Here is a 26,074-nt window from a genome sequence, read left to right on the forward strand (position 1 = left end):
TTAAATCTCGACGGTTTCACAACCAGAAGCTGTGCTATAATGTGGCATCATTGATTCTTACTGAGTGACGGCACGCTGACCGTTGCAAGATGGCGGGCGCACCTACGTGTCTGAAGCGGTGTAATGTGGTATCTACGTATAGATATCTATGATGGCGACCGTCCCACAGTACCTCATGAATTATGTAAGAACATAAATGCAGGTTTTGTAACGCTTAATATGTAATGTTTATAATAGTTTTAGGTTAATTTACATATGTTTCGTGGCTCATTAAATAGGCTCTGAAACATTATTATGAATGTATTTTGGGGGAAAAAGGCGGAAATGTACACGTTGAATTTGGCCTGCTTGAGTTGCCGTAGTCGTTCGTTCGTCCTTGTCTTACATGTGTTTTAACTTTTTTTTTTTTTTAGTCTATGGTTTTGACTGTTCACGTCTGTCAAAACTCAGTTAAATTTTGGAAAATATTGAAAACATCAGGGTGAGTAGGCCTAAGCAAAACAGTAATTATTAGACGTTAGAAATTTAGACGTGGTATAATGTTATCGTAGCGTTCCTGCGTAAGCTTCAATGTTTAAGTGAATATTGTCATCTACAATACACGCTGATGCACTGTAATGTACAGATTGTGCAATTATACATCATTAATGCATATGCAAAATACTATTAACAGAAGATCTGATAAACAATATGTAGTAACTACTGAATTTCCTTTTTTTCTTTTCAGGAGTAGGATGTTTTGTGTCTTTAATGGGCTGTGTGCCTTCATAACATAAGATCATGTTTGGAAGACGGATTCCCTTTAATCAGATAGCAGTTGCTACTCTGGTTGGAGTGGTGGGAGGTGTGTATATATACAGGCCTATATTTGAGGCACCGAGAAAACCTCCAACAACTGCACCAGATCATGACCTCAAACCAGACTCAGAGGAGCAGAGAGCGGAAGCCACCCAACAAGAAGTACAAGCAAATGCATCTGCAACAAAAGACTGATGTTGAACAAGAGTTTGTGTGAGAGTTTTAATGTTAAATGCTTGTTATTTTCATATACTTTGTAAATGACCACTAAAAGGTTCTAAATAAAATGCCTTATTGTCACTGCAAATAAGCAAAAACAATTCTACACCATTCTGTTCATTTATGGATGCACTGTCTGTATACTGTATTGACAGTAAATTTGTTTAGATAAATGGCTTTTTTCCATTTGCAATACAAATAAGTTGCATGTATACAATAGTATTTTATATGCAATAGTTAAGCTAGAATATAATATATAATTAGGCTTAAAGGGATAGTTTACCCAAAATTAAAATTCTGTCATCATTTACTTTTTAATTTGTTTACAGGGGCAGTGCACATTAATAAACATACGTAGATGTAAATGTGCCCAAATTAGCCAAAAAGGCTATTTTTCATCTGTAGACCCTTGACAAAATGTTAAAAAAGTCACCCTAAAAACAAAGCATCTTATATTAATACACACACAAGAAAAAAAGAAGAAAAAAACATTCACATTATCAAAAAAATAAATAAAAATACAAGTGCATGATTCCACATGGAAATCATGCTAAAATACAGAAATTTTTGTCTGAACATATATTGTGCTACATAAGAGGTAAGACAAATTTACTCACCCACAATTTGTTCCAAACATGTATGAATTTCTTTGTTATGTGGAACGTCAAAGAGATTTTGAAGAATGTTGTGACCACTGACTTGCATAGGGTTTTTTTCTTTTTCATACTATGGGAGTAACAACTGTTTGGTTGCCGACATTCTTCAAAATGTCTTCCTTTGTGCTCAGCAGAAGAAAGAAATTCATACATTTATGGAACAACCTGAGGTGTAGTAAATGATGATAATTTTAATTTTTGGGGTGAACTATCCCTTTAAATGCAACTTCAGTGTGAGTCTCAGACTCAAGTTTCCATCTGCTGTACAGTTGAGAGCATAAGCTTGCATCCTGGCAGAATTTTCTAAATGTTCATTTAAAAAATAAAGATTTTTTTTATATATATAAAATAATGATAATAAAATAAACAAATAAAGAGGAATCATCTATTACAAAATGTGTAAACATTCACTGATAGAAGGTACATTTGACGTCATACCACCAGATGTCGCTACACACAGACTTACGGCTCTGAAAGAGTACTCTCCTGTTGCACTATTTGTGCGTATTTAAAACATTATTCTAAATGCAAAAACCAAAGCCTGGCACTAGTTAAATCGATTTAAGGCTTAGAAAGGGTTTTTTTTTCTTTTTTTTTTTTTTTTCGTGTTCTTAACATAAGAAGTGGCGCAAACGAACGCATCCTACTATGGCGAAGGCAATTGGCTTATGAATATTTAGAACGCAACGTTCGTCCGACAGTACTTCATGATTGGCTGATTTTATGGTAGAGGCTGGGCTCATAATATTAATGTCTTTATTTGATGGGGTGGTCGCTCAACGCTCTAGGAAGGTCTCTAAGCAACGTCAGCCCTTACCTAATTAATAATTATGAGCTAAACGCATTGGCGCTGCTGCACGGGAAGTATTGCGTCACTGAACGGCCGCGTACACACGCACTGGTGCTTCATGTAGGTGTGGGAGCAACTTTAGGAAACAAAGTGTCCATCGCTGCAAAAGTATCACACATTTTGTACTTGTTCTCCGTTGGTTTAATATTTTCGAAAGAGCTTTTAAAATCCAACGAGATCAACAGACGTTCGGGTCACTGTCCTGGTAAGTACATATATTCGTTTTTAACTCTTCAAAGGGTGATAATAACAGTTTGATAATGTCTTGTCAACACGTTTATTTTAAAGTCTTACAATTTGGTCTTTTGATAATTTTTTTTTTTTTTTTATAGACTCAACAAACACGCAATATCTAATGATGAGGTTTATACCTTATAAACATCTTACATATGTTGTGTCCTAGGACTAGTTACTTTAGTCATAATAATGATGAGTGTTTAGTGATAAACAGCTGCCGTTCATGGGTTTGAGTTATCTGTACACACATGTGGCTCTATCCCGGATCAGATGTAGTCATCTCAAACACACATGACCTAAAATTATGATCTGGTCAGAGAGGAAGAATTGTCCTGGGAATTTACCTGCCTCACTTGAGGAAATACACTGCTTCACTCCCATATCAGGTTACCTGTCAGAAATGTTTGGTTTAGGGATACTTTTTGTTCTGAATGATTGATTTTCCTTTCTTCCTTGTTTAACTTTGGAAATACTTTAAGTAACTGTAAGACATTATGTTTGTGACTCAGAATTGATCTATTATGTGTGGATTGATTTACCATGATCACAGTGGTATTCTGAATTTGACACCCTTTATTTGTAACACAGAGTAAAAGTTGAAGTTTGAGACTTCAAGGAATATTTCACCCTCCAAAATTAACATTTCTCACCCTGATGTCATTCCAAATCTGCTATTTTCTTTCTTCCTTTTTTTTTTCCTCAATAATGTTTAGTCACCACCAGAGATATTCAAGAACCAATTACATTGATGTCACTTACATCAGACTTGAGACATCTTAATGCACCATATTTGAATGTTCGCAAATTTGAGAACTACAGCAGAAGGGACACTTTTCAATAAATATTTAATATAGACTTAAATATCAGTCAGTTCCAAACACAAATCTCTCATATAACTTACGAAGACTTGGAATATAGAACACAAGTCGTATGGACTACTGTATTTTTAGAGCTTGACAGCATGTTCAGTTTTATTGCATGTTGTCAGAATATTCTGCTAAACATTTTGTTTTGTGTAGCATGGAAAAACATTTGTAATGTGGAACATGAAAGTGAGATTTTTGGTTGAATTATTCCTTTAAGCATCTCAAAAGAGTAATCTATCCTCAGAATAACTTCCCACAAAGCTCAAATCATTTAAACTGTCTTATTGTTTTTCCCTCTGTTTTTTCCCTCCTTTTCACTTTTCTAGAGAAAGCAAATGAAATGAACATTGGCTTGTGTGTATGCGTGTGTGTTTTTAAGTGGGGTCTTGGCAGGGCTGGGAATCGAGGGTCACATGACAGGATGCCAAGAGCACATGAGCACCAGCTGATGGTTATTAGATAAGCCTAATGTTAAAACTTACAGATCACAAAACACCCAACAGAGCCTTTATATAAGGCATGGCAAAAATCACTCGGGACACTTCTATCCAATAGCAAAATTGATATATTTCTTTATTTGGTTAATGAAGATGTTTTCAGCAAATTGGACACATATTTAAGCCTGTAATGTAATTTCAGATAGCTCTATTGTATTAGTACAATTTGCATCACTATTGCTTGTCTAAGTATTAGAGTTGAGCTTGTGTGTTGTCCTGTAGCACTTGTGTTTCAGACATGAATGATTTCTCAAATCATGCGTGTTGTTGAGGAGAGTGTACTGCTTTTACTTCACTAAGTGATCCAATTCACCATTTTCACCTGCTGGACCATAAAACAGGTGAAAAAAATCCCACAGACACACATTGAAGGAAGGACCCGAGCCATATGGCGCATTTAAGTCCTCCTGGGAAGGTTGTTTACAAATTGGGAAGTATAGTAATTATGACATGAGTGTTCAAATAACTGTGGTCGGAGCAAGTTGGTGGCGGTGTACATTTTCTACAAAAAAAGCTTTGAACTCTCTTCTCTTTTTAACTTTGCTTTTTATGTTTTTATTCAATTTATGAAAAGTTATATTCTACCGTAATTGTACAATACTATCGTATTTTGATAACGCTTTACTCCAAGGTTCCATTAGTTAACATTAGTTAATGCATTAACTAACATTAACGTTAAAGATAATAAATACTCATTATTAGTAAGTCAACCATACAAGGCCCATTAAATAATATGAACAGATACGCCTTTTGATTTTAATATTGTATTTAATAAATCAAATGCTTAAATTAATATTTAAAGATTAATAAATGCTTTAGAAGTACTTTTCATTGTTAGTTCATGTTAACTAATGTTAACAAATTGACCCTTATTGTAAAGTCTTACCCATATTTTGTACATGCTACTAATTTTATTGTAAATTAAAAAAAATAAAAATAAATAATAATCATCAAATTAACTGTTAATAGACGCTGCACTCTTACTGACATGCCTTCAACTTGGAAACTTCAGAAAATCCAGAGTTTCCTCGTAATTCCGACTTTGTGGTGTTGTTCATGTGCTTTAGACTTGTAAATACGATATTTCTGACATGACTTCAACGCAGACCAGAAGGTCACAAATACCTTTTTCTTGCCAGACAGAAAGAAACCATCTAGAACATCCTATAGATTTAGCTTCAAGTAGGCTAGTTCACAAGATTCATCTTCTAAATCTGAAAGGTTATAGTTAAAATGTGATTGTAGTTGTTTTGGAATGGCTACCAGGCCAAAAAAAAAATGCCGCCTTGTTATATTTCTTGCGTCAGGTCAAACATTATGAGCTTCTGCAGATCTGCATAGTTATTTTGTCTTTCACACGTAGGCTACAGCTTGAAAAGAGGGAAGTGGACAATAAAAAAAAAGGCAACTTGTCAGAGCTTGACTGTCAGTGAAGAAACTCTGGTGTGAAATGCAGAAGAGTTTTCTGTTCCTGGATTGGCGGCTCTCTCCGCTAGCGCTGGCGTGCCGCCCAGGGTGGTACTCTGCTGGAAATGTTTGATAAAAGCCTCCGTCTCTGTTTCTCCTGTTCTTTATCCAGGCTTTCATCAGGGCTGTTTTGGTTGGACGGGAAGCACAACTCAAACTCAGGCATTTAGCTGAGCTGTTGCACAAGGCCAGTGATTGTTTAAGCACTTGTGTTGTGTAGATGTGTCTATGTCTAACTGAAATTAAAGCGTCTGTCGGTCTCCAGAAGTTACGGTAGTGTCAAGTGAACATCACAAACGTGTCAGCCAAAAGATGCAGCCAAACACTCACCATTTGTGTCTAGATTCTACAGGGTTTGTGTGTTCATGCTTATAGCACATAAAGATAAGGTTGTTTTTGCAAATCGGTGCACTTTCCAGACAGTGAAAACTTTCTCTAACCATCTAATTTGTCTGTTTTTCTGTAACCTACAGTATGTAAAAAACAGTTGCAGATTTTAGTATGATCCTTCTAAGTAAGAGTCTTAAAGCTGAACAGATTTGTCCTCATAATAGTGATTCTGTGGAGCTAAGAAGATCATGTAGAATCAAGTGACTGTGTTTTTATCCATCAGCTTCCAATGTTAACAGTAATGATAAACTAATACATTTGGTCTCATTGAAACATGTTCTCATTTTTGTGTAAATAATTTGTAAAGCCGGTCTTAAATTATTTTTATTTTATTTTTTAAAAGTTGGTTGGTACAAACATTTTTTACACCTTCTCCTTGCCATGCGTAAATGGTGCATAAAACATCTGAACGCTTTGTTCTTTTAGGCAAAATGATTTCACTGCATTTTGATAACACCGTTTTTTTTGCAAGATCGTTTGCCTTAGTAATCTTAAACTCATAAGCCCATATAGGTTAAACGGAGGTGCTTTAGGAAGCGGTTTCAACTCGAACTCTGATGAACTCCCAGGGAATGATGAAATATTAAAGTAACTCTTTTCAATAATAATATATTCTAAAATGTAATTTATTCCTGTGATGCAAAGCTGAATTTTCAGCATCATTACTCCAGTCTTCTTTAGTGTCACACAATGCTAAATCAGCATATTATAATTATTTCATGATTCCTGAATGATTTCATGAATGATTAAATTGAAACATTTATTATTATTAATGTTTATATATATATATATATATATATATATATATATATATATATATATATATGCATAATTTCTCAAACGGTGTGAGTGATTCAGCAGTAGGGTATACCACATTGCACGCTGCAAAATAAAACTTTTTTTTTCAGGACAGTTGACCGAATTGTCACTTGCCCTGTGGGGCCAGTGTTGCATCGTCACTAAAGTTGTTTTTTTTGTAATTTAAAGTTGTAATTTATTTGTTAAATCATGTAAGGGGGAATTCCCCAGCATTTATCGAAATTAAATTCAGGCAATGATTGGGGCTGTAATGTACATGTATTCTTTCAGAACTGTATGGTACGGATGTCACGGTTCGGTGCATGCAGTCACACTATGAATACAGTGAGTCACAGGCAATCCAGATGGAACTCCAATCCAGAAGGGTGCATGTGCGGTAATGCAACGCTGTTTGCTTATTTTGCTACCGGTAAAAAGCGCAGAAGAACCAGACGAGACGATCGATTGATGTTTACATCTCTCAGCCAGTAAAAAAGCCAAAAAAGCTTGAGAATAATATCTCACATAACATTACATTTATCTCAGGCATTTAGTGTTGACAGCTGGTTAGTTCGCTAGAGAAATGAACTTTAGAGAGAAGCATTTCGTATGCACTATATTAGCCTATTCATTATACTTAACCTGTTAGTAATGTCTTGATTAAATAAATTTGTCATGAAAACAAGTTATGACAGCCACTTTGTAAATGATTATATTTAAAAAATTAATTGGAGTAGGAAATTAACTTTATAATTAGCCTAGATTTAGAAGTTAATGAAAAACCTGCCTTATGTGCAATTTACATGTATTTTTTGATTATTATATCTAAAAGTAAATAGCAACTAAATGTAATAATTCTGGCTCTATTGTTATTTGTAACCTTTAATATTATAGTAATGTGCAAGAATGGGCTCCCTATATAGTTTACAGCACTAGCTAAGATATATATATTTTTTACCCTTAAGAAATTTGTAATTATAATTGAATGTATTTAAACACAGAGACACATTTGTTCAAAAAAATCTAGTTTAATAAAAAAGCAATTTTATGTTTAGTTTTCTCCCCCCTGCTGTAGTGAAATGTGACTTCAAAACCGAGGTACATACCGAACTGTCATGTTTGTGTACCTTTACACCTCTAATATACAGTTGTAATCGAAATTATTCAACCTCCATTCCAAATCAGGTTTATTGGCAAAATTTACAGACTTTAAGCTGTTTGCAATGAACAAATCAAACAAAAGTAAGTGAAATAGCTCAACACAACAAATGTTTCAAGTGATTTCTCCAAATTCAACTGAAAATGGAAGTTTTAATGACTTCTGCAGTCTCAAAATTATTCAATCCCCCGAATAGAATCCCTCCCAACAGCACAAATCTGCAAAACAGGTGTGATCTCAAGCACACCTGATGCAACTAATCAAGGGCTTCATTAGTTGCTCCAGGTGTGCTTGAGCTAGAACACATGAAATACCTGAACAGGGGTGCATTTCCCAAAAGCATCGTTAGCCAAATAAAGTTCCGTTGTTATCAGCATAGTTCAGCGAGTCTGTGTTTCCCAAAATCATAATTCTAACGAACATTCGCAAACAGCATCGCAAAGTTGTGGTTGGAACGACAGATCTCAACTTGTGGTAACTTAGAAGCATACAGTAGTTTCTTGTTTGCATGACATGTGGTCTCAGTTAATCCTTATCTTTAGCCAAATAAGCAAGCTGACATTTAGAATACATACAAATGTAATTTACGTATTTTAGTTTGTCAAGAGATTTAAAGCACCTTTTTTGAAGAGTGCGCATGTGCGTGTTAGAGCCCAAAAAATCAAGCCCGACCCTGCACGTGCACGTTGTGTCCGAGCCCGGCCCGGCCCGACACATTAACTGCAATCATGAGCCCGAGCCCGATTTAAACCCAACCATTTTTTAATACGTGGGCCGTTAAAACTGACGTTCTCAACTACAATTCCGAGTTTGAACTACAGAAATCTGTTTAGAATTATCTCAATGAATAATGCAACAAGGATGAAGCATGTAAACTGCATTGTTTGTTTATTCAGAATGGAATGGATCGCAAATGGATCCGAATGAAGAAACATAAAAAAACAAAACGTGAACACTCGACAAAGCCAACACATATGTTGTCACTGCCCACGACTTGTTTAAAATGGTTCCATACCTCCGACTTTCCTAAACTTGCTCAAAGTAAATTCACCTGTTTTTCTTCTTTTTTTTTCTTTACATCTTCAAGCTCCATGTTGCACTTAAGCTACACAATACAGCACAGCAGGCCCGGTGTGATGTGTGCGAGTGGAGGAGACGCTGATATAGCAAAACATCTGCCATTTAATTCGATCTCAAACAGATTAATTAAAAGTAGTTATTACTCCACCACTTGCGTGACATCATTAACCATCGTGGTTGAACAACCAATTTGCAACAATATGGTTTCGGGAAACAGTCGTGACTAGCTAGTTGATTTATTCAACAATGCATCGTATTATGGTAGTAAAGTAGCAAGTTACATCGTTGTATGAGAAACGCACCCCTGGCTAGGTTTGTTGAGTGTCACGTTTGACTGCATGAATGGTCCAAAAAGTTAGCAAGTCAAAGAAACACCTGCGCAGTTTTCTGATCAGCCAGAAAGATGAACCCAAGAAAAGTCTTCTGTGGTCTCGCTGGATGGATCGGATTGCTTGGGTCAGCCCCAGACGTTAAGCAGCTTATGGTCAGGATGGTCTTTAGCCCTGCCTCGTGAAATAATGTGGTCATTTGTTCGAGTTTTTATGTTCTTTCTGGAGTCATATGATCCGCTTTAATGCAGTCTGAAGAACCCCCACTGAACATTCTCACAGCTACAGCTGAGCCATTCTCCGGATGCTTTTCTTTCCTCAGTTGTGTTTGCGGACATGACAAGACAAGATGTGCATCAAGACATTATGAAATCATTGGGCTGTTGAAACAGGAACAGGTTTTACGCACTCAAGATGTGTCTCATTTTGAAGGCTGCGTCCTCCTCATTTGTCGGCCGCATACATCATAAAGAACAGAGCAGTAGCTTATAAAATTGGCCATTATTCCTAGTGAAGCATAAATTGTTGTAATTTTTTTGGAATGTAGTGGTTAGTTCACTGAAATGAAGCAGCCTCCTGAGGATGCAGTCTTCAAAATGAGAGACCGCTTCATTCTTTTTATTTAAGCTCACACATGACATCATCTCACAAAGGAAGAATGTTCATTGATACTTTGTGAGAAAATATATTGATGTGCTGTTTTTATATTTTTTTGAAAATAGAGCATGACAATTTTAAAGACTAAAGTGACGGATAATGATTGTCTCTAGTGTTAAATAAATACCACCATAGTTTATGAAACACAACTTTTAACAAAATCATGTCTCTGTATTGTAGTCCTAAGGCACTCGATTAACAGTGAAAAGAAACTTGAGTTGACAAATGTGAGTGGAAATAAAAGCTGTTGTGTAGATGCATTCAAGGGTGTGAAGGTGCTTTTTCAAAGTATGTTTCCTAATTTAATCTCCAGGATTTCAGCATTTATGGACTCTCATGACCAATAACAAATAAAATGGGTTTAAGAAGCATATTTACTGTTCTTAAACAGATATGCAGCACTCAAATTCTTTTTTTTAGTTTCCTGTTACTAAATCAGCACTGTTGCATCAATGAAAACGCTCGCCTCTTAACGAAATGCTTGAAAAAGAATGGTCCCTTGATGTACTTTGTTGATTAATGGTTTCATTTGGGGTTCGCTAAAGTCAGCATGAATGTTGATGACAATAATTTGGCAGTAATGCAATAAGTATCAGCTGTGTGCAAAGTAACTCACATTTGCCATCCCACATAACCCATCACAGAAAATGGGTAAAATTCAAATATTTGGACATGGAGCTCCATTGAGATCCCCATATCTATGGGACTGAACTATCTATGGCCTTTAAAATGAAGATTTCAAAAGGAAAGTTTGTTAAGAATGACAGTCTAGAAGGATATTAAGATATCTTGAATATTTGGTTTTCGACCACTGAAAATGTGTACAATTTACCCATTTACTTGTGGAGCCACATTGAGATGACCAAATCTCTGGGATTGAACCATCGAGGGCCTTTAAAATGAAGATACCAAAAGGAAAAGAACCAGAATCTAAAAGGATATTAAGATATCTTTAATTTTTTTGAGTTACAGGCATGCAAACTTGAGGCAAAAAAACACAAGTGCTTTTTGTCATTCTTGAACTGTCACTGTTGGCATATAATGCAACAAAGATTACTAAAGTCAACAGATTTTACTAATAGACCTACCAATCTCTGTGTAAAAAAATAAAATAAAATTCTTTCTAAAGTCATTTGTACACTCCTCTAATTTGGCTCCAAATCTCAGGTGAAAATTTTAATTTTGTCCCCCCTCTACAAAATAGTGGATTACTCATTAAATACATCTGTGACATTTAATATTTTGGCTTTTATCACGATTTCTGTTTATCTTTGTACAGAAAAAATATTTACAAAATCAAAAATTTGAGCTGGGGAAGTTTACGAAATTTGGTTGATTTGACATGGAATGACCCCTAACCATAATCAAGGCTGCATTTATCTGATCAAAAATACAGTAAAAACAGTAATGTTGTGAAATATTATTTGCAATTTAAAATAACCGTTGTCTACTGTAATATATTTTGAAATGTAACTTATTCCTGTGATGCAAAGCTGAATTTTCAGCATCATTACTCCAGTCTTTAGTGTCACATGATCTTTCGGGAATCATTCTAATATGCTGATTTGCTGCTCAAGAAACATTTCTGATTATTATCAATGTTGAAAAGAGTTGTTGCTTCATATTTTTGGGGAAACTGTGATGCATTTTTTCAAGATTCTTTGATGAATGGGAAGTTCAAAAGAACAGCATTTTTTTTAAATATAAACTTTTGTAACATTATAAATGTCTTGCTGTCACTTTTAATCAATTTAATACTCCTTGCTGAATAAAAGTATTAATTTCTTTCAAAACAAATCTTACTGACCCCAAACCTTTGAATGGCATTGTCTATCAATGATACTACAATAACACTGCTCTGTGTTTGTCCATCGCAGGTCCTCACTCAGCTCTAAGTATGTCCGATGGGGACTATGATTACCTCATCAAGTTCCTCGCACTGGGGGACTCTGGGGTGGGAAAGACCAGCTTCCTATATCAGTACACAGACAGCAAATTCAACTCCAAATTCATCACCACAGTGGGAATAGACTTCAGAGAAAAACGTGTGGTGAGTATTTTAACTTATTTAGCTTGAGTATTCGGCTATGTGATATAGCCTATTTATAGTTCTATGCAAATAAGATGCCATTATCAGGTCTCATTGGTTTAGGTGTTTCCTTCTCGATTTGTAATGGAGGTTTAGTGTTTTGGAGTCCCGGGGTTAACTGAACTGTGAAATCCCATCGTCCTGTTCAGCTTTGCACATGGAATCTTGCCCAGAGGTTACAAACAGCAATTCATGTGTAAATCGCAGCCTCAGGTGCAGGGAGATATATACAGGTTCGTCTGAACATGGTCATGAATACTAGATGCAGAAAAAACACATGCAAAACACTGCACGCCTGCGAACGCAAACAGACGTTCTCTGAGTAATTATGCTTTTCCTGAATGCAATACGATGCCTAAGGCTGCTTAATTTGTTCGGAACACGCTACGACAAGAGTCAGTCCACATAATTCACATGCTAAACACCTTAAAATATGTCAGATAGATAGATAGATGGATGGATGGATGGGTGGATGTATGGATAGATACACAGTATATACAGGATACAATAATATGCACATTAATAATATTTATTATGTAATATAATATGTCTAATCAACTAATTGTTGTAGTAAAATTAACTCCACTACAAGTGGTTTATTCTCTTAAAGGGCTTTATTTTATGATGATGACTAAACTACATCCCACCTATTACATGACTTATCAAATCAAATACATTGGCATAAATATTGATTTAAGTAGAAGCTTTTTTATTGGATAAAAAGATGGGAAGAAAGAGTGTGGCGTGATATGTAAGACTTGAATCTAGAAGCTGTAAAGCATTAGTGGCCGCCCAATATTTTTAATGACCTTGGATTTTTCCTATTAATTTTTCCCATAGGGATTTTTAAAGTTATAAGCCATGAGTTAGACCTTGATTTAGGAGCTCAACAAAAAAAAATTTTACGCACAAAAAAACAAAGGTACAAGACAGTGTGTATTACAGCTTTAGTGAGGGAAAGAACTACAATTCCAAGCCATTGTGAATGATATAACCAAATTCAAAACAATGTAGAAATATAAAACTACTGGTTTAAAGACATAAAATCAGCAAAAAAAAGTATCACACAGTTGGCATACTGTAACGTTCTACTCGGAGCTGTTCACATCCTTGGAATTATGCGTTTCTATGGCACACAGTAAATGCCAAAATGAATCTGCAGCTGTCAGGTGGTACAAGTCAGCGCTTGTACTATTTTTCGTTTATAATATTTGTAATGTTATGTGCTTTGAGACCTGAGGTAATTTAACGAACGTCTCGTGTGTCGTGACACTTTGCAGACTGTGTTTTGAAGGAAGTGTGGCTTTGGAGATGCTCTGAAGGGAAGGTGGGATCTTCCCAGCTAACAAATTTTGGTTCCCAGAATGTTAGTTCCCTATCAAGGCGGAACTTCGACATTACGGATGTCGTATATGGGAACTCCTCCCTACTTCACTTCTGCTGAAATCTTATGGCTAACGCCAGCAACAGCTGGCCAATGACGCAAATATGCAAATACTGACAAACTCAATGGCAGTATAAATGCATGTGTCGCATCATTTCCCGTCAGAATCTTTCTCTTCACGCTCAAATCGTGTGCTCTGAGATATTACCTACATTCTACATCCTACAGAACTCTCGCCGTCGTCGAAGGTGCAAGGAAGATACGAAGGATTACTGTCTTCAGCATCCGATGGCGACTACGTGCAACTTGTGCTCAGGCCCCATCGTGCCTCCGGACACGCACCTGTTCTGCGTCGCGTGTATGGGTCTGGCTCACGCCGAGGCAGCCCTATCGGATGGCATTTCGTGCGATAGCTGCCAATGCGAGTCCTCAAGGCCAGACGGAACGAGGCTCGTGCAGCAGCGGGGATTGAGCTCACCGCCGCCAGAGAGCCGCTGGTGAGCTCCCCCCCAGCCGAGGTGGCAAGGAACGGGAAGCAGTCAGCTTCCCCGACGCCACTTTTCGCCCCCCTCCTGAAGTCGCTGACTTTCTGTCCTTCGGGGCAGATGAGGAGGGCGATCCTATGTCCCTGTCAGCGTCGGAGAAAGACTGGGTATCCGAGCACACCCAGTCGGAACAGGAGAGCCCGGCGGACCTCCAGGAAGAGCTCCTTAGAATCCTAACCATGGCGGTTGCCGAGCTAGATCTCTCATGGAACACTCCGGACGAGCCTTCCAAGAGTAAGCTCGACACGTGGTTCCTCCAGTCGAGCCGCCGTCAGGCCGCGTCGAAAAGAGGAACCCCGTTTTTTCCTGACGTACATGATCAGGTAGTGAAGTCTTGGGCTGCACCCCAGTTGGCGCGCACCCTCGCTTCTACTCAGGCTATGTTTGCCCCCGTGGACGACGCAGAGGCCCATGGATACCTACACATGCCCTCCGTCGAGGAAACCGTCGCCGCCCATCTCTGCCCGACCTCGACACCTGCCCTGGGCTCGGACCGCAGTCTGCCGTCCAAACCCTGTAGGTTCACGGCCCACCAGGCGAACAAGGCCTACGGGGCAGCGGGGGAGGCCGTGTCCGCACTCCACGCTATGGCAATCCTCCAAGTCCTGCAAGCGAACTGCTTAAGTCTTTGGATGGCGCCGCTTCGGTAGATGCTGGCGTCATCCGAGACCTGCGCTCAGCGACGGACCTCGCGCTCATGGCCACCAAGCGCTCGGCTCAGGCTATCGGCCGCTTGATGGGGTACCAGGTGGTCCAGGTCACAGGCACCTCTGGCTCACTCTGTCAGACGTGAAGGACGCCGATAGAAAGACGCTGCTTAACGCACCGATCACCTCGACTGGCCTATTCGGAGATGCGGTGGATAAAGTCACCGAGCGCTACTCTGAGACGCAGAAAAAAGCGAAGGCGATGAGTCACGTCATCCCTCGCCGGGCACCACCTCCTCAGCAGCGATCCCGCTCTTCGTCGGCCATGCGCCGCCCTCAAGCGCCAGCCAGGCAGCCATCAACCCACCGCGCTGAACCGGATGGCCGCGGCGGTCGAACCGGCCAGTGGCAAGGCGCCGGGAAGAGGAGGATGGGCCAGAGGAATAGCCCGCGCAGAGAACGGAAGCCCGCGACGAACCCCGCGGCTTCAAAGCAGTCCTCCTGATGGTCCGGGCAAGAGGGAGAAAGAGCACCAGGGAGGTCCCACTCCCAAGCGTCGTGCTCTAACGCACTTGGTCCCTCAGAGTTCTGCCCTGAGCGACGCGTGTTCAAAATGTTTGAAGGTTGTTGTTTGTGTTCAAAATTGTTCAATAAAGCAAACTATCTCTTCACAAAAAGAGCCTTTTCTCCCTCTTGCACCCCACACTGTGTCACTCGCCCTGCCCTCAAGCAGCGCAGAATCACGGTTCATAACTATAAACTCACCTCGTGGGCGCGAGGTATTCCCCCTCTCTCACAACCCCCCGGCAGCGCCGGCGACCTCAGCGGCGATGACCGCAACTTTAGAAACGTGCCCACTGAATCACTTTCTAGCAGCATGGGAAGCTATTCCGGGCATTTCGCCGTGGGGGTTAAACATAATTCACCACGGTTATACACTTCAGTTCAAACGCAGACCACCCTGCTTCCGCGGCGTGATCCCGTCATTAACTTTGCCCCAAAATGCTCACATTCTGAGGCAGGAAGTGTACAGTTTGCTAGAAAAGGGAGCTATAGAACCGGTTCCCCCGAGCGAACGGGAAAACGGCTCCTACAGCCGCTACTGTAGTACCGAAGAAAGGAGGAGGTCTCCGCCCAATCCTGGACCTGAGACCCGTCAACAGGGTGCTTCACAAGCGCGCTTTCAAGATGACAACACTGAAACAGATCCTGGCACAAATTCGTCCCGGGGACTGGTTCGCTTCAGTGGACTTAAAGGACGCGTACTTTCATATTCAGATAGTGAAGCGTCACAGACGGTTTCTGAGGTTCGCGTTCAAGGATGCGGCGTACCAATACTCGGTACTCCCGTTTGGTCTGGCCTTAGCCCCCCGCACGTTCTCGAAATGTGTAGACGCGGCGTTTTCTCCCCTCAGATCGAGCGGAATGCGCATCCTAAACTACCTGGACGACTGGTTGATTTTCGCCCACTCGAAAGAGACACTAACCGGCCATGTGGAAGCTCTGCTTTGCCACTTGAGGACGCTTGGTATGCGAGTAAACGACCAGAAGAGTGTGTTCACACCGAGTCAGTCAACTACATTCCTGGGGGTGTGTTTGGACTCAGTAAGGATGCGAGCCCGTCTCTCCTCGGAGCGAGTAGAGGCTCTAAGATCATCTCTGGGTCTCTTCAGACCAGGCAAGCCAGTTCCGCTGAAGGATTTTCAGAGACTATTGGGTCGGATGGCGGCGGCTTCCTCGGTGTGTCACCTGGTTTGCTGCATATGAGACCGCTTCAACACTGGCTGAAAGCTCGTGTCCCCCCGAGAGCGTGGTCCTCCGGCCACAAGCGTATCATGGTTACCCACAGCTGCATTCGTGCTCTGGCACCATGGAGAAACCCGGAGTTATTCAGCTCAGGAGTCCCCCTTTATGCCTTTCCTCCGGTGAAAATTCTGCCCACAGTTTTGTGCAAAATCAGGGAGCAGAGAGCGTCAGTGATCCTTGTAGCTCCCAACTGGCCGAACCAGCCTTGGTTTAGCGGACATGAGGGAGCTGCTGGTGGGACAGCCTTGGGAGATTCCCCTCAGGAAGGACCTGTTGTCTCAGGCAAGTGGCACGATCTGGCATCCCAACCCCGGGTTGTGGAACCTCCATGTGTGGCCGCTGCAGGGTCGCTGAGCGGGCAGGACGCTCTGCATTCGCGAGCTCTAAACACCATTGCAGAGGCGCGAGCCCCGTCTACCAGACGTTTGTATGCCTTAAAATGGGGAGTTTTCTCTAAATGGTGCCAGGATATCGACATCGACCCGGGGAGCTGTCCCGTGTCGGATATTCTGCGCTTCCTTCAGTACAGGATGGACAATGGGAGTTTACCGTCCACTCTGAAGGTTTACGTGGCCGCTATTGCCGCGTTTCATCCCCCGGTTGATGGACAGTCTATTGGTAGACACGCGTCGGTAATCGGTTTCCTCAGGCGAGCTAGGAGATTATGCCCGGTGCGGCCGCCTTCGGTTCCGCCGTGGGATCTGGCCCGGGTTTTGAAGGCTTTGTCTCTTCTGCCATTTGAGCCCCTGGCTTTGATCGCCATCAAAGAGCTTTCCATAAAAACAGCTCTACTTCTCGCTCTCGCATCGGCGAAGCGAGTCGGGGATCTGCAGGCTTTCTCGGTAAGCGATGACTGCATTTGTTTTGGACCGGGAGACTGTAATGTTACTCTCAGACCGAGGCCGGGTTATGTCCCTAAGTCGCTCAATACTCCGTTTAGGGCGCAGATTGTTACTTTGCCTGCCTTGTCTGCTGAGCCGTCAGCCTCGCGGGATTCTGACGCTCAGAGTTCCGTTTGCCCAGTCAGAGCGCTGCGGGCGTACATTAATCGCTCGGCCGCTTTCAGACAATCGGACCAGCTGTTTGTGTGCTTTGGCGGATGTAACAAGGGACGGGGGGTCTCGAAGCAGAGGCTCGCTCACTGGATTGTGGACGCTATTGTTTTGGCTTATGATAGCCTGGGGCAGGAATGCCCCCTTAACATCAAGGCCCATTCGACCAGGGCGGTTGCCTCGTCGTGGGCCTGGACCAAGGGTATGTCTATTCAGGATTTATGCCTTGCGGCTGGCTGGTCTTCTCAGAACATGTTCGCCAGGTTTTATAAGTTGGATATACCCTCTGTAGCTTCTCAAGTTCTCTCGGTGAGTTAAGTTTTACTTATCACTTAACAGTTATTTACTCTGCGCTTTGCTCATGAGTGGTTCTGTTGTAAGTAATGTGTATGCTTAGTGCACTGCCACCGCTATGCGTTGGCTTGTTCTCTCAACTGTTGTTGCCCTGATTTCTCAGTGTTCTCTCAACTGTTGTTGCCCTGAATGTTGTCAGTGCAACTTCCCCCGGTTATATTGCTTGGAATATGCAAATATCTCGCAGAGTGTGGTAAAGCGGTGATTGGTGCAGCTCGACCTATCAGGATTAAGAAGCTTGCCATTGGCCAGCTTTGACCTATCAGGCGCGTGTATTCCGGGGGGGCGGAGTTGGTCGTGGGTTCTGTCAGTCTGTGGTATGTTCTTGCTTCCACGGCGGGATTCTATACAGTTCCCATATACGACATCCGTAATGTCGAAGTTCCGCCTTGATAGGGAACGTCTCCGGTTACTTTCGTAACCTCGGTTCCCTGAAAGGCAGGAACGAGACATTACGCTCGCCGCCGTGTTGCTTGATTCGAGCGTTTCGTTGATTCTGACGGGAAATGACGCGACACATGCATTTATACTGCCAGTGAGTTCGTCAGTATTTGCATATTTGCGTCATTGGCCAGCTGTTGCTGGCGTTAGCCATAAGATTTCAGAAGAAGTGAAGTAGGGAGGAGTTCCCATATACGACATCCGTAATGTCTCGTTCCTGCCTTTCAGGGAACCGAGGTTACGAAAGTAACCGGAGACGTTTTTGGTTCCCAGAACGTTATTTTTTTTTTATGGTTCGTTTTTAGTTAGCCAGTAAAGTTTTCTTAACGTTCCCAGAACGTTATTCTTATGTTCAACTAACCTCAATTCATCTTTTTTTACTTACTTACCAAATACAACAGTAAATCTATATAAATAATCAGCCTACAGTCCATGTTTTTGTTGATTCATTGTTTAATTGTTGATTTAAAAAAAAAAAAACACAATCATGAGGTATGCATCACATTCAAAACATGTGCAAAAGGTGCAATAACATTATAACAATTGTTTTATTAATAAACAAACTAACTACTTCAAACCTAATTTCATTTAACACAATTTTTTTAACACTAACTATTAGTTGTAGATTTTGCACATTCAATACATTCACAAAAAAGTGTAATATTACAAATTAACAAAATAAAATAAAAATAGCTACTTTTAAATTTATTTTAACTCTCTACTTTTAAACACTTTTATGAGTAGGCTAATGTAGATTCTAATTGTAGATTCTGCACTTGAAAGCCTCTTCCATCTTCACCAGTCATCTGTAACAAAGAAAAGTAATAGTATAACAAAGAAAAGTAAAAATTTATATTCTTGTTTATCGGCCTTGAAAAGCAAAAAAGGAAATGAGAAAAGCAATAAAAAAAACATTTTTATCAGGCTCCTATAGGAACATATATGTTTAGGTTCTGTAATGTCACTTAAATAGCAATCAGTCATTGCCATTAAAGTGAAATGACTGAACCTAAATAGGAGCCTGATAAAAATGCTAATTTTAAAAGAAATGTCAGACCGACTTAGGGGTTTTTTTTTGCATCTGAAGTCTTCAATTGTACTGTACACAAATTATTATTATTATTATTATTATGTTCAGATCGCGCAGCTCAAACAGCATTGATGTAATTTGAAACAGTATGCCTAATTTTAAGATTTGTACTATTACTGTTATATTAAAAATGTTATTTTTATTAATAACTAGCACATTTTTGTTCTCATATTATTTTCATCAACAATATGGTTTGATTAAAATAGTTTCCTTATTGTCCGTGCGGAGGCGATTCCATTTTATTCATCCATGGCACATGCATTTTGTTTCTTTATATGCAGCCCAATGTTATCCAATGACTTGTTTGCACTATTTAGGTATTTTATTTAATTTTTTTGTTAGGTAGTAGATTTTTTGGTAACACTTTACAATAAGGTCTCATTTGTTAATGCATTAACTAACATGAACTAACAGAGAGCAATAGCCTTTGATAAAGTTAGTTAATAAAATATGTGTTCATGTTAGTTCACAGTGCATTAACTAATGTTAACAGATGCAACTTTGGATCTTAAAATGTCTTAGAAATGTTGAGACATTAAGATTAATAAATGCTGTAGAAGTAATTGTTCAGTAATTGTTGGTTCATGTTAACTAATGCTAACAAAATTAAACCTTATTATAAAGTGTTACCATTTTTTAATAAAGAGAGTTGGAGTATAAAATGAATTTTAAAAGTTAAGGAATCTTACACTGGTTCAAACTAGGCTACTGTATTGTATATGTTTGATTTATGTTGGAAGTGTTTGGGACATGGATTTTAATGGCGAGCCTTTTTTTTTGTATTCAGGCTATCAAAGTATATCAAAATTTGAATTTAGATTTATCGGCCAATATATCGGTTATCGGCTTTCAAATGTAAAGAATTACCGGTTATCGGTAACTGTTATCGGCCAAAATTTTCATATTGGTACATCCCTAATAAAAATGTATAAACCAGGGCTTGGCATTTACCCTGGTCTTATACTTGTCCTTCAAATCGGTCATTCACTTGTCAAAAAAAAGTTACTTGTCCAGGAATAAATAATTTTTTTGAAGTAACGTTAGGCCTCTGTGTGTAACGTGTGTGTGTGCGCAGCTGTGCGCTTAAATTAAAAGAGCACATTAATATAAAACGGTGATTCAACTGGCTTGGAACTACCTGTGCATTAAGCGGTTGTGTGACATTCATGTTAATACTAGGCATAAGGCATTATAACACACCTTTCATTTGCCCTCCAGGTGGGCATTCCTATAATGGTGTGTGACGTCACGTGAAAACTATGAATTAACCGTCCAGTGAAATATATTTATATTAAAATAAATTAGTTTACTTCCATTCACACATTGAAAAATTGCCAGCAAAACCTTTACAAAACTATCAAAATCTCTCATCTAACATAAGATGTGATTAAAATAACTTACAGCTGAAGTCTATAGTTTAACGCAGAGCCATAGCTACCTCTAGTTAGTTACGGTTGAGATGCTAACGGACTTTTCCCGAAGACACTAAATCATTTCTATAAAGTAAATATTCAACGGAAACGTGTCATTTACATGAAAGAATGTGTCAGAAACATTTGTATGTATTATTTGTGTAATTTTGGGGACTAAACTTACCTGAAAGTAGTGAAAACAACAGTGAGAGACGGAGTTGCTTTCTGTGTTAGTTGAGCTGCCGCCCCGTTTCCATGGTAACGCCCTCCGCTCCAGACTCCACGTTCAAATGCAACTCGAATGTTCAGTGCACATGCCCATTAAAACACGTAGAAGTTGCGCAACATTTACATAAGGTATTATTTGATAATCAGATAAAATATCCTGAAAACTTTGGTTTGTTCTATTTGTTCCTATTTTAATAAAACTGTTCAACACTGTTGTGTAATTGTAGTGTTTTGTTTTTTTCTTGACCAAAAGATTATGGCCCAACAATATGTATGTATGTAATGGTAAACCTTGAAAAACTGTGCCTGATTGCCTAACATTTTTTTCCTCAGTGAACTGAGTACATGGTGTTCCAGTTCCACTCTTAATGACAGTTTCTTTATTTGTATTATTTTGTCCGGATTTTCATAGTATTTTATAACTCTCTGTACCCTTATAAGACATGATACAGATATATAGCCTAATATGCAGCGTTTGGTCCCTGATGTGCCGTTCAGTGACAGGGCAGTATGTGGTACTACAGTCTTACAATTGATTCCAGTCAATTCTGGACATGAGGGTAACAAACATTTTGTGAGGTGAGGAGAAGTGCGTGCTGCTGGAGAAGAGTGTGTGCTGGAGAGCGTACATTCAAAGAATACAAACATGAATTTATTATTGTATTTTCATTTTTTAGGTTATTTAAAAGTAACCACCCTGCAACGTTCTGGGAACATTATTTTATGATGGCTAAAAAAATTACTTATAGAGAACGTTCCCTAATGGTTATTTTTAAGTTGTTTTTAGGTTATTCAAAAAATAACCTTCCAGCAACGTTCTGGGAATGTTGTTTAATGGTTGCAAAAAATAACTTAAAAATAACCATTAGGGAACGTTCTTTATAAGTTATTTTTAGGTTATTTAAAAGTAACCACCCTGCAATGTTCTGGGAATGTTATTTTATGGTTACATAAAAATAAAACCTAAAAAGAATGTTCCCCTGATGTTAGTATTTGGTTCCCAAAAAAATAACCTAACGGGAACCAAAAACTAATGTTAGGGGAACGTTCTTTGTTAACTGGGTTATGCTTTCAAAGCTAGCTTGTATTGCTTGCCTCTACAAAATTGCCTTAACTAGCTTTAAAGAGCCCTTTCTACTGACTCTGAAAAACACCAGGAGAAAGGTGCCCAGGGTCTCTGAGTGTTGTGTGAACATGATAGTCCTGCTGCAGGAGGTTTGAGGACTGCAGATGTGGCCAGAGCTATAAACTGCAATGTTTGTAATGTGAGACAGTGCTACAGGGACACAGGAAAACGCATACTGACTGATGCTACTTTTGATATTGACCCCACTTTGATCAGGGACTCATTTTTATTTTAAATCTGTCAGATGTCTGTTAAATTTGTTCAGTTTATGTCTCAGTTGTTGTATCTTTTTTTGTTCATACAAATATTTACCTTTATAGTTACAGCAGGGAGAACAAGTATTTGATACACTGCCGATTTTGCAGGTTTTCCCACTTACGAAGCATGTAGAAGTCTGTCATTTTTATCATAGGTACTCTTCAACTGTGAGTGACGGCATCTAAAACAAAAATCCAGAAAATCACATTGTATGATTTTTAATTAATTTGCATTTTATTGCATGACATAAGTATTTGATACATCAGAAAAGCAGAACTTAATATTTGGTACAGAAACCTTTGTTTGCAATTACAGAGATCATACGTTTCCTGTAGTTCTTGACCAGGTTTGCACACACTGCGGCAGGGATTTTGGCCCACTCCTCCATACAGACCTTCTCCAGATCCTTCAGGTTTCGGGGCTGTCGCTGGGCAATACGGACTTTCAGCTCCCTCCAAAGATTTTCTATTGGGTTCAGGTCTGGAGACTGGCTAGGCCACTCCAGGACCTTGAGATGCTCCTTAGTTGCCCTGGCTGTGTGTTTCGGGACGTTGTCATGCTGGAAGACCCATCTTCAATGCTCTTACTGAGGGAAGGAGGTTGTTGGCCAAGATCTCACGATACATGGCCCCATCCATCCTCCCCTCAATACGGTGCAGTCGTCCTGTCCCCTTTGAGAAAAGCATCCCCAAAGAATGATGTTTCCACCTCCATGCTTCACGGTTGGGATGGTGTTCTTGGGGTTGTACTCATCCTTCTTCTTCCTCCAAACACGGCGAGTGGAGTTTAGACCAAAAAGCTCTATTTTTGTCTCATCAGACCACATGACCTTCTCCCATTCCTCCTCTGGATCATCCAGATGGTCATTGGCAAACTTCAGACGGGCCTGGACATGTGCTGGCTTGAGCAGGGGGACCTTGCATGCACTGCAGGATTTTAATCCATGACGGCGTAGTGTGTTACTAATGGTTTTCTTTGAGACTGTGGTCCCAGCTATCTTCAGGTCATTGACCAGGTCCTGCCGTGTAGTTCTGGGCTGATCCCTCATCTTCCTCATGATCATTGATGCCCCACGAGGTGAGATCTTGCATGGTGCCCCAGACCGTGGGAGATTGACCGTCATCTTTAACTTCTTCCATTTTCTAATAATTGCGCCAACAGTTGTTGCCTTCTCACCAAGCTGCTTGCCTATTGTCCTGTAACCCATCCCAGCCTTGTGCAGGTCTACAATTTTATCCCTGATGTCCTTACACAGCTCTCTGGTCTTAGCCATTGTGGAGAGGTTGGAGTCTGTTTGATTGAGTGTGTTAACAGGTGTCTTTTATACAGGTAACTAGTTCAAACAGGTGCAGTTAATACAGGTAATGAGTGGAGAACAGGAGGGCTTCTTAAAGAAAAACTAACAGGTCTGTGAGAGCCAGAATTCTTACTGGTTGGTAGGTGATCAAATACTTATGTCATGCAATAAAATGCAAATTAATTATTTAACAATCATACAATGTGATTTTCTGGATTTTTGTTTTAGATTCCGTCTCTCACAGTTGAAGTGTAACTATGATAAAAATTACAGACCTCTACATTCTTTGTAAGTAGGAAAACCTGCAAAATCGGCAGTGTATCAAATACTTGTTCTCCCCACTGTATATTTTGTAGTTTAAGCGTGTGACTATCACGTCATGTCTTTCACCAGGAATGCACTGTTAAACATGATTGAATAAATAATTGTATTTTTCAAAATATTATTTTAAATCTATATAATATTTAAAATATTATTTTAAAGTTGTGCTTAAGATTACATTTATTTGAATGAATAAATTATAGCATTTATTTTAATTAATTATCGAGAGAGAGAGAGAGAGAATGAGATGAGAGATTCGTACTTGCGTCTGTTCAGCGCCTCTCTTTCTATTAACAACGATGCTGATGCTGTGAGTTGAATTACTTAAGTATAGCGTTGTAATCCCTTGTTGCTGAGATAATGTAGCGATTCAGTAGCTAAACTATTTTATTAATAAAAGTCGCAGGGCAGCGTTGATGAGTTTCTGTGCTCCTGAATGTTTCTGTGCGTAGCGCGATGTCCGCTTTGTCTGCGAATGACGTGTGTATGTTCAACTGTGATTGAACTGACTTGGAACTACCTGTGCATTAAACGGTAGTTTAAGCCAATCAGCCAATCAGAATCGAGTATTCAGACAGACAATGGTAATATATATTTATACAAAATAGATATTTGTTTTTAATTCAACATACTATTTTGAAAAACTTCCACAAAAGCATATACCAATGATTAATGGGATAATTCACCAAAAAAAGGAACATTTTGTCATTACTTACTCACCCTCAAGTTTTTCCAAACCTGTATGAGCTTTTTTTCTTCTGTTGAACACAAAAGATATTTTGAAGAATGTTGGTAGCCAGACAGTTGATGGTAGCCATTGACTTCCATAGTAGGAAAAAAATGCTATGAAAGTCAATGGCTACCGTCAACTGTCTGGTTACCAACATTCTTCAAAATATTTTCTTTTGTTCTAAACAGAAGAAAGAAACTCATACAGGTTTGGAACAACATGATGACAAAGTTTTAAACTGTGGGTGAACTATCCCTTTAACAACTTCGTAGCTTACAGTAGGTCTGTCTTTAATGGTTTATAAGTTATTGTGAAAAATCCCCCTTTCCAATTCCCTTTGAAAAAAATAATGGGATTTTTACATCCAGACTGTTGCACTCAAAACCATGCAATGGTAAAAAGAACTGACTGAACATTTGCTTTGAGAAAACTGAATCGGGATGGCTGGTATAGATACGGAAATGTGAATTCAGTAGAGCAGATTGTGTGTGTGTTTTAGGAGAATGATAAAGGGATCCTCCCACTTTCATATGGCATAATAGAGCAGGGATCCCTCCTTAAGAACAAACACTTCAGCACTTAAGACATCAAACAAATGCTGATCATTCAGGGCCACACGATCAAGAGTCATACTACTAATGAGACACTTCCAGCACTGAATCATCAAGTGTGCATTTCGTGGTTGTGTTTAACTAAGTCAAAAGTAAATTCAAGTTTCCTGGAACTGCATACCAATGTACTAAAAAAACACATAGTAACACCCTGGTAACCACCACAACAACTGTAGCAATGTGGTAGCACATCTTGCATCAGGCAAACCTCACATTTTCTGCAGAGAATATAGTTACTTTGTCGTAACTGTAGGGTTGGGTACCGAGTTCGATACTTTTTAGGTACCGACCGAATTGCCTCGATACTATCGAGTATCGAAAAATGACTTGTTTTTCGGTACCAGATTTCGATACCTAAGGGGTTAACTCGTCAACGTCAGTGCTCAAACAAATACATATGGAATGCACAACGACACGCCTAAAGTCGCTCACGCACATACACGCAAACTCTACACACACGAGACGCGCGGAACTCTCTGTATATGGGGTGAGATTTCGGTCACAATTCTGCGCGCGCAAGATCACATTTTGAGCGTGCAAAAGGGCATTTCGCACGCGCGTGAACTGAGTTTTGTGGAGAAATGTTCGTCTCGCAGATAAGAAAATATTGCGAGCGAACGAAAATAAATTTTGCATTTAAAATAAGTATTTGGATGTGCGCGGACGTTCTCTTTCGCGTG

The 26,074-nt window shown here is 39.6% G+C and overlaps 3 protein-coding genes across 3 annotated transcripts in view; all 3 read left to right on the forward strand.

The window, feature by feature from the left end:
- ccpg1 (cell cycle progression 1) overlaps nt 1-1,123 on the forward strand; it is a 44,264-nt gene extending 43,141 nt beyond the window's left edge. The window contains exon 19 of the transcript XR_014607831.1: nt 728-1,123. The gene's annotated coding sequence lies outside the window, so the exon portion shown is untranslated. The remainder of the gene's footprint in view (nt 1-727) is intronic.
- Nucleotides 781-1,123, forward strand: pigbos1 (PIGB opposite strand 1; the record flags this gene model as incomplete). Its single annotated transcript, XM_084125224.1, has 1 exon — nt 781-1,123. One exon carries the CDS (start codon nt 781-783, stop codon nt 991-993), a length of 213 nt encoding a protein of 70 aa, XP_083981350.1. The 3' UTR covers nt 994-1,123.
- A 1,320-nt stretch (nt 1,124-2,443) lies between these two features.
- The window catches only part of rab27a (RAB27A, member RAS oncogene family), a 38,411-nt gene continuing 14,780 nt past the window's right edge, over nt 2,444-26,074 (forward strand). Inside the window, exons 1-2 of the mRNA XM_084124054.1 lie at nt 2,444-2,728; nt 11,881-12,053. Of these exons, the coding sequence (XP_083980180.1) occupies nt 11,901-12,053 (153 nt within the window). The 5' untranslated portion in view covers nt 2,444-2,728; nt 11,881-11,900. The remainder of the gene's footprint in view (nt 2,729-11,880; nt 12,054-26,074) is intronic.

The sequence above is a fragment of the Abramis brama genome (assembly GCF_963993115.1).
Source record: "Abramis brama genome assembly, chromosome: 9".
Classification (NCBI taxonomy): domain Eukaryota; kingdom Metazoa; phylum Chordata; class Actinopteri; order Cypriniformes; family Leuciscidae; genus Abramis; species Abramis brama.